This window comes from Theobroma umbraticum, unplaced genomic scaffold, assembly GCF_002168275.2.
Source record: "Theobroma umbraticum cultivar Fairchild unplaced genomic scaffold, ASM216827v3 scaffold_4.1, whole genome shotgun sequence".
Classification (NCBI taxonomy): Eukaryota; Viridiplantae; Streptophyta; class Magnoliopsida; order Malvales; family Malvaceae; genus Theobroma; species Theobroma umbraticum.
This window is the reverse complement of record NW_018397258.1, coordinates 2,285,429-2,301,196: the sequence shown is the minus strand read 5'-3', so window position 1 is coordinate 2,301,196 and position 15,768 is coordinate 2,285,429. Positions and strand designations below refer to the sequence as shown.

The 15,768-nt window shown below is 34.9% G+C and overlaps 5 protein-coding genes across 5 annotated transcripts; all 5 read left to right on the top strand.

Annotated features, from left to right (window-relative positions):
• The first annotated feature begins 53 nt into the window (after positions 1 to 53).
• On the top strand, positions 54 to 2,047 carry LOC149527356 (kiwellin-1-like). The gene has a single exon (XM_089783105.1). The coding sequence runs from the start codon at positions 1,335 to 1,337 to the stop codon at positions 1,899 to 1,901; it is 567 nt and encodes a 188-aa protein (XP_089639231.1). The 5' UTR covers positions 54 to 1,334; the 3' UTR covers positions 1,902 to 2,047.
• A 3,210-nt stretch (positions 2,048 to 5,257) lies between these two features.
• LOC110413167 (kiwellin-1-like) lies at positions 5,258 to 5,821 on the top strand. The gene has a single exon (XM_021423889.2). The coding sequence runs from the start codon at positions 5,258 to 5,260 to the stop codon at positions 5,819 to 5,821; it is 564 nt and encodes a 187-aa protein (XP_021279564.2).
• Positions 5,822 to 7,946: 2,125 nt separating this feature from the next.
• On the top strand, positions 7,947 to 8,618 carry LOC110413913 (kiwellin-1-like). Its single transcript, XM_021424938.1, is given in 2 exon segments — positions 7,947 to 8,602; positions 8,604 to 8,618. Coding segments are annotated over 2 exon segments (564 nt in total). The 5' UTR covers positions 7,947 to 8,053.
• A 703-nt stretch (positions 8,619 to 9,321) lies between these two features.
• On the top strand, positions 9,322 to 10,072 carry LOC110413912 (kiwellin-1-like). The gene has a single exon (XM_021424937.1). The coding sequence runs from the start codon at positions 9,359 to 9,361 to the stop codon at positions 9,935 to 9,937; it is 579 nt and encodes a 192-aa protein (XP_021280612.1). The 5' UTR covers positions 9,322 to 9,358; the 3' UTR covers positions 9,938 to 10,072.
• Positions 10,073 to 11,331: 1,259 nt separating this feature from the next.
• LOC110413930 (putative ripening-related protein 1) lies at positions 11,332 to 11,901 on the top strand. Its single transcript, XM_089783210.1, has one exon. The coding sequence runs from the start codon at positions 11,332 to 11,334 to the stop codon at positions 11,899 to 11,901; it is 570 nt and encodes a 189-aa protein (XP_089639336.1).
• The last annotated feature ends 3,867 nt before the right edge of the window (positions 11,902 to 15,768 follow it).

The window sequence follows — 15,768 nt, the reverse complement described above, 5'->3', positions numbered from 1 at the left end:
TTAAATAAGACATGCTGCGGTTCTCTTTATAGGTTGTCATGGTTTTATTTCTTTATAGAGAGTCAACATGCAATTCGTCTCCGAAATGTACGGCCAGTTTAATCAGTGAGAAGATAGTTCACCCTAGAATTCTGTTAATCAGACTTGTAATCAAGTAATTGAGGAAACTTTGGAAGGGTATGTAATGGATCTCTTTGTTTCAGAACACGTAGCAAATGAACATGGAAGTTCATTTGATCGCAAAGAGTATGCTGTGAACATGTAAAATTAATCAACAGCACTTCAAGCTTCAGACCCAGTAATGTCCAAGCCGACCCTATATTTCTTAGGCTTCCCGATGGTTTTCCAGACAACCTTGAGGCATCAACAACGACGTTAGCACAAGGAGGTTGACAATCATGCTGATCGTCACATCCAATTGTGGGATCACACCCATCAACCACCGTGGCCACCACGCTGCGCCCATTACCCCTCATAATGAAATTGTGTAAGCACCTCTTCTTTTTGTTGAGCCCATCCCCGTCCACAGTGCCACAGTTTTTTCAGATCATCGGAGTGGAACTGATTTATATTTAGATATTCATTTTTCAATGATCTTGTTGCTGTGACCTGCTGCAATTGAGACAATAGCAACGTACTCACAATACGCCTAGAGAAACAAAGGGACAAATCGTCCAAGATCGTTTAGGCACATGGAGATCCCCCTCAGCTGAAAGTTATCTCAACTGTTATGGCACAGTTCACACTCAGTTTGTATTATATGTAAAGAATTGACAGGCCGAAAGGATCTCATAATTGCAACCGAGATATCATTTTATAATGACCAGGCAACTATCAGCAGAACCGTAACCTTGCCATCTCTTTCACTCTTGAACAAGGTTTTAACTTCATGCACCAAGGCTTGATCACTACAAATCTACAATACATCATAAAAGGCAATCTGATGTCTCCGAAACTGTCTGGTAACCAGGGGCATGATCATGTGAAGCTGGCGTCGTACGCAGATGCTAGAAGACAAACTTAGATGACTCGGCCAATACGAACATCTGACAGAGATACGCCGAGGGGATTTTTCTATAATTACAAAATTAAGGTATATGATTCATACATGTTATTACCTCGACAATTTTATACTCTAGATATTTTCTTTCCTCATTATTTGTAACAATAGTTTTGGCAAAAGAAAAATGCTTCATGCAAAAGTGAAAAGGCCACTAAATTGTCCCAATTTGATGTTATTTCTTGATTACCCCATAGCTCATCCCTACAAATAGCTTTTGTACGAGCCAGCTTTTGTCAAACCAGGGCATCACAAGAGGAAAGAGTAAAGAAAAATGAAGCAGCAAATTTGTTCAAGTGCTTTCCTTTTCCTTTGCTTTCTTTTTCTTTTTCTTAGTGTTGAAGCTCAGACCTGCAGTCCTAGTGGCAACATAAGAGGGAAAAAGCCTCCACCAGGGAAATGCAACACCGAGAATGACTCTGATTGTTGCAAAGATGGCAAATGGTACACAACATACAAGTGTTCACCACCAGTGTCCAGCCATACCAAGGCAACTCTAACTCTCAACAGCTTTGAGCCGGGCGGCGACGGTGGTGCGCCGTCAGAATGTGACAACCAGTACCACTCCGATGATGAGCCCGTGGTGGCACTTTCATCAGGATGGTTTAACCACAAACAAAGGTGTCTCAAGTATATAACTATCCATGGTAATGGGAAGAGTGTTAGGGCCAAGGTAGTGGATGAATGTGATTCTACAATGGGGTGTGATTCTGACCATGATTACCAGCCCCCATGCGATAACAATATTGTTGATGCATCGAAAGCAGTTTGGAAAGCCTTGGGAGTGCCCTCAAGCGACTGGGGTGGCATGGATATTTACTGGTCTGATGATGATGCTTGATTTTCTCAAGCAGTTACACTGTTTTTATGTTTGTATAATTAAATTAAGGTTTCTTGAGTGTATTTTTAGGTTAATATGTAACAGTTACACATATACTGTGACGGTTTATATTATAAATTTAATAATTTGTTTCTCTTAACAATAAATTTCTCTGTTATTTCTTTGTACTTAATCTTTTCAGATTTAAGTTAAAAATTTGTATTTCTCTTAATTAGTGTCAGTGTGCAGAACATAGAAACTTCTATTCTTACTGTTAAACATTTTTTTAACATTTTGAATTGAGTTCGTCTTTTTATGTTTAATTTAAAATTAATTGATAATAAATATTTAACCAAATTGAAAAAGAGTTTTTTACATTAGAACTTATTTCACTCCTCAAATTATTCGATTTTGTTTTGACGTTGATTTCCTGTCTCATTATAATTTTTAACCATAAATCATTTGTGAAATTAAAAATATAATAAAACATAAAAATAAGAAGAAATATGTTAAAAATAATATCCAATTTTGACAAGAGTATTGCCCAATGTACAACTTTGACGAAATACTCATAGTATTATATAATTATACAAGAATTACACAGATTTTGTTTTATATAATTATCCAAGAGCCACAAAAATTTTATACAAGAACATAATTGATCATTGGACTTGGACTCAATGAGGGCCCGAACTTGCGACCGTCGACTCATAAGAGCAGTTGAGCTAACTTGATTTGAAGAGGAGTGAACTTCGACTTCGACTCAAAAGACAAAACACTGTAACCAACTGAGCCCTTCCAATCAATAGACGAATGCTCTTATCAACTAAGTTAACTTTCACTAGATCCCTACGTGGCACTAAATTGTTAAAATAGCAATTTAATCACCAAGAGGCGATAGCTCAGTTGGGAGAGTGTCGGATTGAAAGATAGTTCATTTTTATTTTGTTTTTATATTTGATAATAGGTATATTATATAAAAAAATTTAAATAAATTCTTATATTTTTATCTTTGTCTTCATATGTGATAAAAGGTATATTATATAAAAAAACCTTTAAATTATTTTAAAAAAATTCAAATAAATTCTTATACTTTTATCACATTCAATTAAATCTTTTTACTTTTATTTATGACATTTTATTTTGAGTTTATATTTGATAAAAGACATATTATCTAAAAAAAATTCTTAAACTATTCAAAAAAAATTAAATAAATCCTTATACTTTTATTAATACAATCAAGCTCTTTTATTTTTATTTTGAATTAAATACTTTTATTTTAAGTCAAATAAATTTTTATAATTTTATTTTGGACTTTTATTTTGAATCAATAAGCTCTTATACTTTTATTTTGAGTTAATTAAATTATTTAAAAAATTCAAATAAACCTTCATATTTTTATTGCATTCAATCAGGTTTTTTTACTTTTATTTTGAATTAAATAAATTTTTATATTTTTATTTTAAGTCAGATAAATATAATATACTGACATATCATAATTGATGATGATGTAGTATGTTGATATATTATATTTAATTATGACGTGACATACTAAATTGGTATGATAACATGACCATGTGATAGTTGTTACCCTTCATATCAACATTGTATTAATACCATGTGGATACAAAATGACAAATGATATTTCGATTAATGATAATTAATCTATCGTTAGTTATAAGAGTTTATTTAATTTAGAATAAAAATATAAGAGTTTGATTGAACGTAATAAAAGGATAGGAGTTTATTTGAATTTTTTTGAATAGTTTAGACACTTATTTGAGCATTATGCTATTTTTTTTTTACGTTTTACGGTCTTTTCCCACCAAAATTTTTAAATTTAGTTAACTTCCTTGAGTCAATTTTTAAAATTTTTAAATTTTTCATACTCTTTGAGTCAATTTTCTTTCTCATTTGCATTTTATGCTTCTATTTTCTCAAAATCTTCATAATTTTCAAAATAAAATGGAAAAAGATAAAAATAATTAAAACTATATTGTTAGAAAAGATTTAAAGTCATCAATCTTTAGTCTAATTGTATAGGCATTATATAATAAATAATATTTTATTTGAAGCATTATAGTTATGTTTTGTAAGTAAATTGTTTGTCTTAATCTACAATTTATCTCGTAGAATATATGATAAATTTTAATTTTAATTATTATTAATAAATTTTATTGGATTTAGGGTTAAAGCAAAGACAATGATAATAAAGAGCAAGAAAGTGCATCCGAGTATTTAGCTTATTAATTGGTGCATGATCTCTTGTCTAAAGAGCAAGATTCCTCCTCATGCTCTTTTCCTAACGAAAGAACGATATTTTTACCAACCTTTCCAGCATAAATAGAATAATTCACACAATAGGATATGGCTTTCTTACTTATTTTTAGATAAAATAAAGTAAAAACATAGATTTAAGCTATAAACAAAAGTATTCCAAATTTTTTTTAAAAATATTGAAATAATAAAAAATGATATATTTTAAACTTAAATATTGGAAATTGTGATTAAAAAAAATATATATCAAGGGATGGTAATAGGTACTCGTGAATATTTGATCAAGTTATACAAAATTAAAATAGCTCATATTTGAATTTAAAATGAGTTTGAATAGTAATTTTATTATATGTATAAGATTTTGATAGAATTTAGATAGCACCCATTGAATATCCAAAATATATATAATTCTTATTAGTGGTTTTGTCACCAAAGCCCCCTATTTTAGGTAATCCTACTTAGTTTATGCGCATTTGCCTAGCAATGCGACAATTTTTTGCGACCAATTAGAAACAATAAAGTCCAATGCTTTAATTTAGAAAGTTTTCTCAAGGTTACCTACTGCTTCTTCGGCTGTTTCGCTTGGTTGTTTTGTTTAAGAGGAATTTCAGGCCGAATGAATACTATAACCATGTCCAATATCCCCATCAGCGTAGCAGAACTGCAACATTCTTGCCATCTCATTCACTCTTGCAGGGTTTCTGCTTCGTCTAGGGACAAGGCACTTGTTTGTTGATTAGTATAATCATAAGGAACTCCCCTGTTTCCAACAAGCGATCTGGGTCTCCATCAACCGTTTGAACAAGTTACTGCTGCCGTGAGATGCCAAAAAAATGAATCAAACCAGGAACATTCCACAAAGACATGTTAGCGGTCCATCATAATATTTGACTCCATACACCTTATTGTCTCACTGTCACAATATTTTCAGCAAACACATTTACTTCTTGAAAGGCCGTGTATAGCGCCACAAATTTGTTACTGAAAGACTGATATTTTGATCTTACTCAGGACTAATCTCTATATATTGCTTTTCTCCAAGTGCAATTTTCCACACCAAAACATCAAAACAGAAGTATATATTGGAGTAAAGAAGAACAATGAAGAAGCAAGTTTGTTCAAGCGTCTTCCTTCTCCTTTGCTTTCTTTTTCTGTTCCTAGGTGCTGAAGCTCAGACCTGCAATCCTGGTGGCAAGATAAGAGGGAAAAACCCTCCGCCAGGGCAATGCAACCAAGAAAACGACTCTGATTGTTGCAAGGATGGCAAGTGGTACACAACATACAAATGTTCACCACCCGTGTCAAGCCACACGAAAGCAACACTGACACTTAATAGCTTCGCGGCAGGCGGTGACGGCGGTGCACCGTCAGAATGCGACAATCAGTACCACTCGGATGATGAACCGGTGGTGGCACTTTCAACGGGGTGGTTTAACCACAAAAAACGATGTTTGAAGTACATCAACATATATGGTAATGGAAAAAGTGTGAGGGCCAAGGTTGTGGATGAATGTGATTCTACAATGGGATGTGATTCTGACCACGATTACCAGCCTCCTTGTCCTAACAACATTGTTGACGCCTCTAAAGCAGTTTGGAAGGCTCTGGGAGTGCCTGAAAGCGATTGGGGCGATATGGATATCTACTGGTCTGATACTGATTGATCACTTGTACCCATGTTTATAATGTCCGTATTAGAATAAATATTTCTTGTGTGTTTTAGGTTTATGTTTATATTATTATCAATGTAAAAGTCATACCTCTAATGTTTTGTTTGTTTTAAGCAATACAATATGTTTTAAATCTTTACTATCTGCTCTGTTTTGACTTTTGACAATTCTTTTAATTTTTTAGATATCTTTTTATTTGATGCTTGTAAGTGGATATTGTTTAGGGTAAACATGTATAACGAATGACTTCTAGCATTCACGCTTGATTGATATTGTTTAGGGTAAACAATATCGCCTTTCTTTCTAAGTTGTGTGCAATTTTAGAATTTAGAGTATGAGACAGTGTCACATCTCACACCTACTTATATCATTTGTTGCTGTATTAAGGATATATATGGTAATATTTAAAAATAATAATAAATTATTTAAAAATTTAAATAAATTAATTTAATTTTTATATTTAATAATTAATTTAATTAAAATATCATTTATCAATTTAAATTACGGGATGTTGATATGACATGTTAATATGTTATAATAAATGATGATGTGATATGTTGGTATGTTATAATAAATAATGACATAACATAATGTAATAACATGATATTTTTTGTGTTTTATATCAATGTCAAATGAGTATATAATGACAAATAATATTTTAATTAAAAGTAATTAATTAATTATTAATTTTAAAAATTTATTTAATTTAAAATAAAAATAAATGAGATTAATTGAAGGTAATAAAAAATAAAGTTTTATTTAAATTTTTTTATAAAATTTAGAAATTTTTGTAACCATTATATCAAATAAAAACAGAAGATAAAATATGGATCAGAACATGAATGTTCTAAGGCTTGGGTTAAGGATGCAGACCTATAAAGTACAATATTGTGCATGTAACTTGGATGCTCAACCTTTTCCTCCAAGCATGAAGAATAGAACGGCCATGTCGGCTTGTAGCAATTGTCATCTCATCGCATCAAAATCATTATTACTCGTTACCTTTTAGTCAAAAAAAGGACTTTTTTTTTCGTTCTTTACTTTATTTTACAATTTTTTTCTAAATATTTCCAAACAAATGCTTTTAAAAAAGAAGTTATGATTTAAGATTTTTTTTAAAAAATATTTATAAGCATACAATCTTGATGTTTGAATTTTTAACGTGATTAAAATGTTTTAAATTTTTTATAAAAGAAACAAAGAGAGAACAAAAGAAGAAAAAAACATATGAAAGCTTTTTACTCTTATATAATTTTTATTTCTTATATTTATTTTTTAAAAAATATTTCCTTTAAAAAAATTTATACAAACATTATAAAATTAAAAAAATTTCTCAATTTGTATTTTTAAAAAGAATAAAAATGAACAATATTAATACATACCCAAAAGAAAATTATAATTATTTTAAAAAATAAATTACAATAATAATCTTTTAAATTTATTCAACAAAATATCAAATATATATCTCCGCGATAACGCGAGGGTAATGAGCTAGTTAGTGTATTATTGCTCAGTTGTCTAGCGCCACGGCCTGCTATTTTAGATAATCGTACTTAATATATTTGCATTGGGCTCGCAACTGGACAAATTTTCGGGACCAATTAGAAAGAATAATGTCCACTGCTTTAATTTAGAAAGTTTTCTCAAGGTTACCTACTGCTTCTTTGGCTTAGTTGTTTCGCATAAAAGGAATTTCAGGCAGGAAGATCTTGCGATCAGAACTGCAACATTCTTGCCATCTCTTTTCACTCTTGCAAGGTTTTTGCTTCGTCTAGGAACAAGGCAATTGCTTGTTGATTAGTATGATCGTAACTTGAAGTGCCCTGTTTCCAACAAGCGAGATCTGGGTCTTCATCAACATTTTGAACAAGTTCTATTGCTGCCATAAGGTACTAAGTGAATCAAAGCAGGAACATCCCACAAAGATGCTCTAAAAGGGTTTTTCCAGTAGTAGTTACAAAACTATGGTAAATGGTTCTATACATGTTAGCGGTCCACCATGATATTTGACTCCATACACCTTATTATATCACTGTCACAATATTTGCAGCAAACAAATATTCTTCTTGAAAGGCCGTAAAAAGCGCCACAAATTTGTCCTAATTTCCCTATTGAAAGAGTGATATTTTGATCTTACTCACGGCTAATCTCTATATATTGCTTTTCTCCAACTGCAACTTTCCACACCAAAGTATCAACACAGAAGTATTGGATTAAAAAAGAGAAATGAAGAAGCATGTTTGTTCAAGCGTCTTCCTTCTCCTTTGCATTCTTTTTCTGTTCCTAAGTGCTGAAGCTCAGACCTGCAATCCTAGTGGCAAGATAAAGGGGAGAAACCCTCCACCAGGGCAATGCAACCAAGAAAACGACTCTGATTGTTGCAAAGTTGGCAAGTGGTACACCACATACAAATGTTCACCACCTGTGTCAAGTTTAACGAAAGCAACACTGACACTTAACAGCTTCGAGGCAGGCGGGGACGGTGGTGGACCGTCAGAATGTGACAATCAGTACCACTCGGATGATGATCCGGTGGTGGCACTTTCGACGGGGTGGTTTAACCATAAAAAAAGATGTTTGAAATATATCAACATCCATGGCAATGGAAAAAGTGTGAGGGCCAAGGTTGTGGATGAATGTGATTCTACAATGGGATGTGATTCTGACCACGATTACCAGCCTCCTTGTCCTAACAATATTGTTGATGCCTCTAAAGCAGTTTGGAAGGCTCTGGGAGTGCCTGAAAGCGATTGGGGCGATATGGATATCTACTGGGTCTGATACTGATTAATCACTTTTACCCATGTTCTAACGTCTGTATTAGAATAAACATTTCTGGCGTGTTTTACGTTTATGTTTATATTACTATTAAAGTAAAAGTCATACATCTTATGTTTTGTGTATTTTAAGCAATACAATTATGCCTTAACTCTTAATCATTTGCTCTATCCTGACTTCTGACAACCTTTTAACCTTTTACGTATCATTCTCATTACTACTGGAACCTGGCATTCGACCTGGTTGTTGGCAACTTCCGGCTAATTGTAGCCACTTAAATGAATCATCTCTCAAACCAAACTTAATTAGTATTTTAACTACTAGTAATTAATCTTGTTCAATCCGGTAAGTCAATGTCTTTTAAGGCCAATTTTCTGCAATATTTTTCCTTACCAGGAAACATCACCAACCCTTTATCCTTGGATCAATCCGTGACGTTTTACTAAAGTTCTTGACTTGGACTTGTGGTAAATTAAACTCATAACTTCAAACTAATATGTGAAGAGACGACTGCTACTTGTGACTTGTGGTCAAGTCAAATGCCCTCCCTAACCCGTCAGAGGAAAACGACCCACACTTTCTCAAGTTAGGCATGTAACAACCGACACTTTCTCAAGCTGGGCGTGTTCACAATTTTATTTGGGATTTTAGGCCATAGCTTTGCCTTTATATAGCTTCTCCGAAGTTTGCAATTCTTCATGGAAGAACATCAGAAAAGAAGTTCAAAAGAAAATATAAAAAGCGGGAAAACGAATGAAGAAGCAAGTTCTATTATCAAGTGTTTCTCAGTTTCTTTTCCTTTGTTTTCTTTTTCTTTTCATTTGTCTGTGTATTAAAGCTCAGACTTGCGATCCTAGTGGCGATATACAAGGGACAACGCCTCCACCAGGGCAATGTAACCAAGAGAACAACGCTGAGTGTTGTGTACAAGGCGAGTTTTACACAACATACGCATGTTCACCACCGGTGTCCGCCAATACGCCGGCTACCCTAACTATTAACAGGTTCCAGGGGGCCGGGCAAGGCGGCGGCCCGTCAAAATGTGATAACCGGTTTCACACAGATAATGAACCTGTGGTGGCACTCTCAACGGGTTGGTTCAGCCAGAGTAGTCGTTGCAATAAAGTTATTAATATCAATGGCTATGGGAACAGTGTGAGGGCGTTGGTAGTCGATGAATGTGACTCTCAGGTTGGTTGTGATGCTGAGCATGCTTACCAGCCTCCATGCCGCAATAATATTGTTGGTGCCTCAAAAGCAGTTTGGACAGCTCTGGGAGTGCCTGAAAGTGTGCAGGGTGAACTAGATATTACCTGGTCTGATGCTAATTGATCATTTTCACCACATTCGAAATGTCAATCTGTATTAGAATAAGGGTTTTATCATGTGTATCAAATTTTATATATGGTGTAACCATACTATATAAGTACCCCCTCCTTTCTTTCTAAGTTGTGTGCAATTTTAGGGTATGAGACAGTACTCCATCTCACAACTACTTTATCTTCTGTTGTCATATTAAGCGTAATCCTTTTATTTGGAGACACTCTTTGCAACTTTTTGAAGATAAGTGTATGTGGTGAAATATTTATATTTTTGTTAATTAATGTTTTGTCTGTTTTTTTTTATATATATATATCATTCAATGAGCCAAATGCTCAGAGTGCAATGTTTCGTTTGGTTGATATTTTTATTTTTTTTATTTATTAATTTTTTACTTAATATTTTTTGTATTAGAAAAAAAGTTTCAACCAAACCGAGACTAAGTGAAACATGAATGTTCTACGGTTTGGTTAAGGGCAAAGACCTCCAACGTGGAGAGGGGAAGTTGTTGCTCCATGACATTCTTCTTTAATGGGTATCTTTGAGTGTATAACTTGGATGCTCAAACTTTTACTCCAGAGCAAGAAGAATAAATGCTATGTTGATGTCAGCTTTTACTCATCAGAAGTTGTCTGCTTGTTGTTTAGGAAAAATTGCTATGGAGACGGCAAAATTCTCTTAACATTATAGCGAGAGGCTGATGCTTCCATTAGATGAATATTCAGCAAGATCAAAGTTCAATATAGATTATAGCATGTTTATCTACGGAATCTCCTTTATTTATAGAAGACATGTCTCCTTGGTTATCTCATATTAAAATCCCAAAAAAACAAAAATTCTTACAGGGCAATATTTATTAGTGTTCTTTCCTAATATTCTATTTGGGCAAATATATATACTCAGATTCTATATCTGATTCATTCACCTGCTTACAAACATTCCAATCCTAAAGTAGAAACAAGATAGCAGCCTTGTTGCTTGGATATGTCAATGTTATAGTATTCAACATTGTTGGATTCAGGCTAATCAGTATTTGACGTCCAATCCTATTCTCTTTAATTTAATATGCTCACGGCTCTGTACCATTTTAAATGGAATCAGACATGTTTTATTTAACAACAGACTGCTTTGTCAGGTGATTATTATTTCTTAATTGTGTTATGATTTCCAGCTGTGCAAAATGTTGCACTTTTAACCTCTTCTAACTATCTGTGCGGCTAATAAGATACTTCTGACAAAATAGTGGAATCCTTGGAAGAACAGACTTTAAAATAGTCGAAATCTGGAATTACAGGGTAGTTTGCTTGAGAAGCATGCACCCTTATTTCTATATAAACCCCCAAACTCTTCATGTTCCTGGCACCGGGCAACACTTAAGTACAAAGAGTTGATAGAAGAAGTAGAAGATGAACAGGAAGGCTTACTCCACTGTCTTTCTTCTCATATGCTTTCTTTTCCTTGTTACAGACTGTTTTCTTGTTGAGGCATATACCTGCAAGCCCAGTGGCAAGATAAGAGGGAAAAAACCTCCTCCAAAGAAATGTAACAAAGAACATGATTCTGACTGCTGTGTAGAAGGCAAACTTTATGATACTTACAAGTGTTCTCCAGAAGTTTCGAACCATACCAAGGGATTTCTGACTCTCAATGGCTTCGGTAAGGGTCAGGATGGTGGCGGGCCATCTGAATGTGACAAGCGGTACCACAAGAATTCAGAACTTGTGGTGGCACTTTCGACAGGATGGTTCCACAAGCAAAAACGGTGTCTTAAGTTTATTAACATTTATGGTAATGGAAGGAGTGTTCAGGCTAAGGTAGTCGATGAATGTGACTCAACAATGGGTTGTGACGACGAACATGACTACCAGCCTCCGTGCAACAACGACATTGTTGATGCCTCGGATGCAGTGTGGGAGGCCTTAGGAGTTTCCAAAGATCAGCGAGGTGGAATGGACATATACTGGTCTGACGCATGATTTCTTTCACCATATTTGCGTTGTTTATAGCTAGAATTGGGCCTGCAGATATATATGTGTGAATTTGTATTGCTGGTACAATATTTGGTCCTCATGCTAAGGTCCTAAAATAAAGTCTCTGGTTTTCAGAAAAACTATTGACAGAAGAACAAGTCTTTTTTCTTGGGCTAGGCTAATGCTTATTAGTACTAGTACAAAAGAAAGACTATGTAATAATGTATTCATCCTTCTTTTAATTATCATTTCCTTTGCTTTATTAAGCCGTAATTTTATCTGAAAAGGAAAAAAACTGGGCAGAGCTTCTACAAATTACAAAAATGCTTGTAGAAAGTAACAGTAACCAATATAAAAGCAGGCAAAATTTCACAAAACGAAAGCAGAGAAATAACTCTACTGGAAACAGAACTAGACCGACAATGACAAAAGAAAACAAAGACTACTAGCAAGTGATAAAGAACAAGAAAGAACCCCAAACAAGTACCAGAGAAACAGATGAAAGAGCTGTCTAAGCTGATGCTATTCTCAAGCGAAGGAATCTGTTAAAACGGTTGCCCCCCAATGTTTGTAAAGCAGCAACCTGTGTCTCAGACATCAGTATCTATGGACTGGAATTCATGAACAAGCTTCCCTCAGATTTTATGAGGAAATCTTAAATTTCTTTCTAACAAAATATGATTTTGCAAGCAAGATTCAGAAGAGCGGCAGCAATAGACCTTCCCTTCAAATTGTTCTTTTTTCTGTTGGAACTCATCATTTCAATCAACTATAGCCTTATGTAGTTAAAATGATCCAAAGCCATTTTCAAGCTTCTTTAAAATAACTACAAAATAAATAATGGTATGATCTCTAGTCTCCAAGTTTGTACATATTTGAGTTCACAGATAAGTAACATTTACTTCTTGAACTCTGCAATCTGTCTTTGACAACAAATTACTTTGAATTTTCTATGAAGTAATAAAAGAATGCCTAGGAATTGAATATTGGATTCCAAGCAATCCTATGCCGACCATTCCTTGGTAGCTTGCCTCTTACGAACCTGCCACAATACAAGTCCCTTTAGTAGAAGGATTCCAGGATCATATGCAAACCTCTAAGAGTTGCCATCAACAAATTTTTTTACTGCCTTATTAATCTTATTTAATTACAGCAAACTACATGAAACTTCATACATCCGGACAGGAGCTACCCCATGCTTCAAGCTGTTTCCATGAGGAGCTTCTTCTGTTTTTTCCATCAAACACCTGATCAGAATCAAGTGGAACTCATCCTTAATGCTAAAGCTGAGGCAATTATAGAATATTTTATTTTGCTTTATATCAAGATCTAATTCTCCAATGAGCAGTAACTATTTGATTTCTTGATGATAGTCATGACATTATATTATAATGATTTGTTTATAATTGGCATCTCATGGCATCAAAATCACCATGCTTGTTGCTTATCTAGTCTTGTCAGATAGTTGTTTGTGGAAAATGTACTAAATTTGGCATAAGGAGGGCAAAATTGTCAGAAACATATGGCAACAGGTAGATGCCTCCATTGATGAATATGCAGCCAGATCATTGCTCAGTATAGCTTTTTTATTTATGGATACCCCCTTGTATCTTAAGAAGAACATCTCCTTGTTTTCCTCACATTAGTACCTAAAAGAATCTTACAACAAAAAGATTTTATTTATTTATTTATTTTTCTGAGTTTGTTTCGGCAATGGTCATCACAGTCAGATACTAGTATCTCAGTCTTTTTTCTTGCTCAAAACATTCCAATCCCTTAAGCAGAAACAAGGTATTTTCTTTCTTGTATATGTCAAGTTCTGTAGCTACATATGCTGGCACTTCTGCATTATTTTAATTTGAAACACAGATGTTTTTTTTTTACGAACAGACTGCTATTGTAACATGATGGTTTTTCCCATCAGAAGCTCCCTGGGGGCTTAGAAAGTGGATCCTGCACATCGAAAGGTTGAAAAAGGAGGTGAAGGAATAGGAAATCAAACAAATCTACAGGGAAACAAATCAACTAGCTGATAACCTTGCCAAGGGAGGAGTGCAACGACAGGTTGTTTGATTGAATGCCTTTGATTAATATCCATGTCTTGCGTCCTTCTGAGTGTGGCTGCTTAATAGGTGTTGTGTTTTTTAAGCATCATTGTGATTCTGCTGTGCTGGTTGAAAGATATTCTACTGACTTGTGCATGGATGATGTTGGGAAGGATTATGTTAAACATCTTAGCTTTGAACTGAGGTGGCTTTTGGATGATGATCTCTGCTTTAATGCTTAATGGTGAGGCTCTGGTGTCAATGATTGTTACAGCTAATTTGTGGCCTGAGGTGTCAGTGATGGAAAATGATGCTTTTGAGCCTGGTCTGAGAAGCTGAACATGATGTTTTATGAAGAGCAACTTCAGAATTTAGAGGGTGTTAACTATTCAGGTTCACTTACACATGAGCATTTGACTCATTGGTTGGTGCATTATCCCTTGTTTAAAAAACAGAGTTCGAATCTCCCTGACCCAATTATATATATAAAAAAAAACTACTCGGGTTCATTTTCCCCTTCCCCAAATCTGAAAAAAATAAAACACTACTCGGGTTCCTTTTGTTATAGGCACCTGGAGAGTACTGGTGTTAATGGGGAAGGCTTGTTTTGTGTTTCGATTTCATGTTTCTGTTTGGTTGCTTAGTGCTGTGTAGAGATTTAATGTTGTGTACAGCATTGATGACCCTGTCTACCAAATGTGTTTTACTCGTGTTAGGAATTGCTTTATTTTTTTGTTTTTACAGGAGCTGGTTTTGTTGTTCCTTATTTGGGAGGGTCACTAAGGTGCTGTGATGATTGGGGATTGTTCTTCTCTAATATGAGAGTAACAGACCTGAATAAGTGTGTAACTTCTCTAGATGTTAAACTCAGAGTTGCCACATGGGCTCAAGCTAAGTGCCCCTTAGTATGGCGCAGTTTTAGATACTTATAGATTTCCAGCTGAGGGTGCAAAGGTAAGAAAGGGAAAAGATCCAGAATTGTGAAGGAGTGGAGCAAGCCGCACGAAGGGGAGATGAAATATAATGTGGATGGGGCAGCTAAAGGATGCCCTGGGGAGGCAGGGATTGGGGGCATTATGAGAGATGAAGAGGGAAACACTAAAATTGTCTTCTCAAAAGCTATAGGAGTGGAAGATGCTACTGTGGCAGAAGTCAGAGCAATTAGGGAGGCCTTCTTGACCTTTGCTGGTTCTAAATGGGCCGCCACTCACTCTTTGTTTATTGAAAGTGACTCAAAAAATGCTGTCAAATGGACTAACAACCCATCTGATGCTCCTTGGAGGCTTAGGAAGTGGATCCTGCACATTGAAAGGTTGAAGAAGGAGGTAAAGAAATGGGACATTAAACACATCTACAGAAAAACTAATCAACTTGCTGATAGCCTTGCCAAGGGAGCAGTGCAAGGTCAAGTTGATTTGTTGAATGTCTATGACTAATTTATGTGTTTGGGGCTCTGACGTGCACTGATCTTATCTCTGGTCTGGTGCATCCTATGGTGCAGCATGTGAGAGGGCCGTCGAGCAAGAGATAGAGAAAAAAAATTAATCGATCGGAGGAAGTTGCATGTGGCCTCTGTTTCGTTTGTGTCCTTGCATCTATGATACTGCTGTTCGATTAAAATTACTCTGGGTTCGAGCTCCACGGTGGGCGGTGGTATGTTTTAAAACACTCATTTATCTTATCATTCTGATAGAGTTTTACTAGTATTAGACTTTTGTTTAGAGATTTATCCAGAACTCTACTTGCTTTTGAGATTAGCCGTGTTGAGATGCTGTCGAGTGCTCCTTGAGCAGCTGCTCCTTTTGTAATTGTTCAGAACAGGCTTTTC

What these genes read in the sequence shown, in the direction of transcription:
- LOC149527356 (XM_089783105.1), top strand. Translation starts at nt 1,335, where the DNA reads ATGAAGCAGCAAATTTGTTCAAGTGCTTTCCTTTTCCTTTGCTTTCTT.
- LOC110413167 (XM_021423889.2), top strand. Translation starts at nt 5,258, where the DNA reads ATGAAGAAGCAAGTTTGTTCAAGCGTCTTCCTTCTCCTTTGCTTTCTT.
- LOC110413912 (XM_021424937.1), top strand. Translation starts at nt 9,359, where the DNA reads ATGAAGAAGCAAGTTCTATTATCAAGTGTTTCTCAGTTTCTTTTCCTT.
- LOC110413930 (XM_089783210.1), top strand. Translation starts at nt 11,332, where the DNA reads ATGAACAGGAAGGCTTACTCCACTGTCTTTCTTCTCATATGCTTTCTT.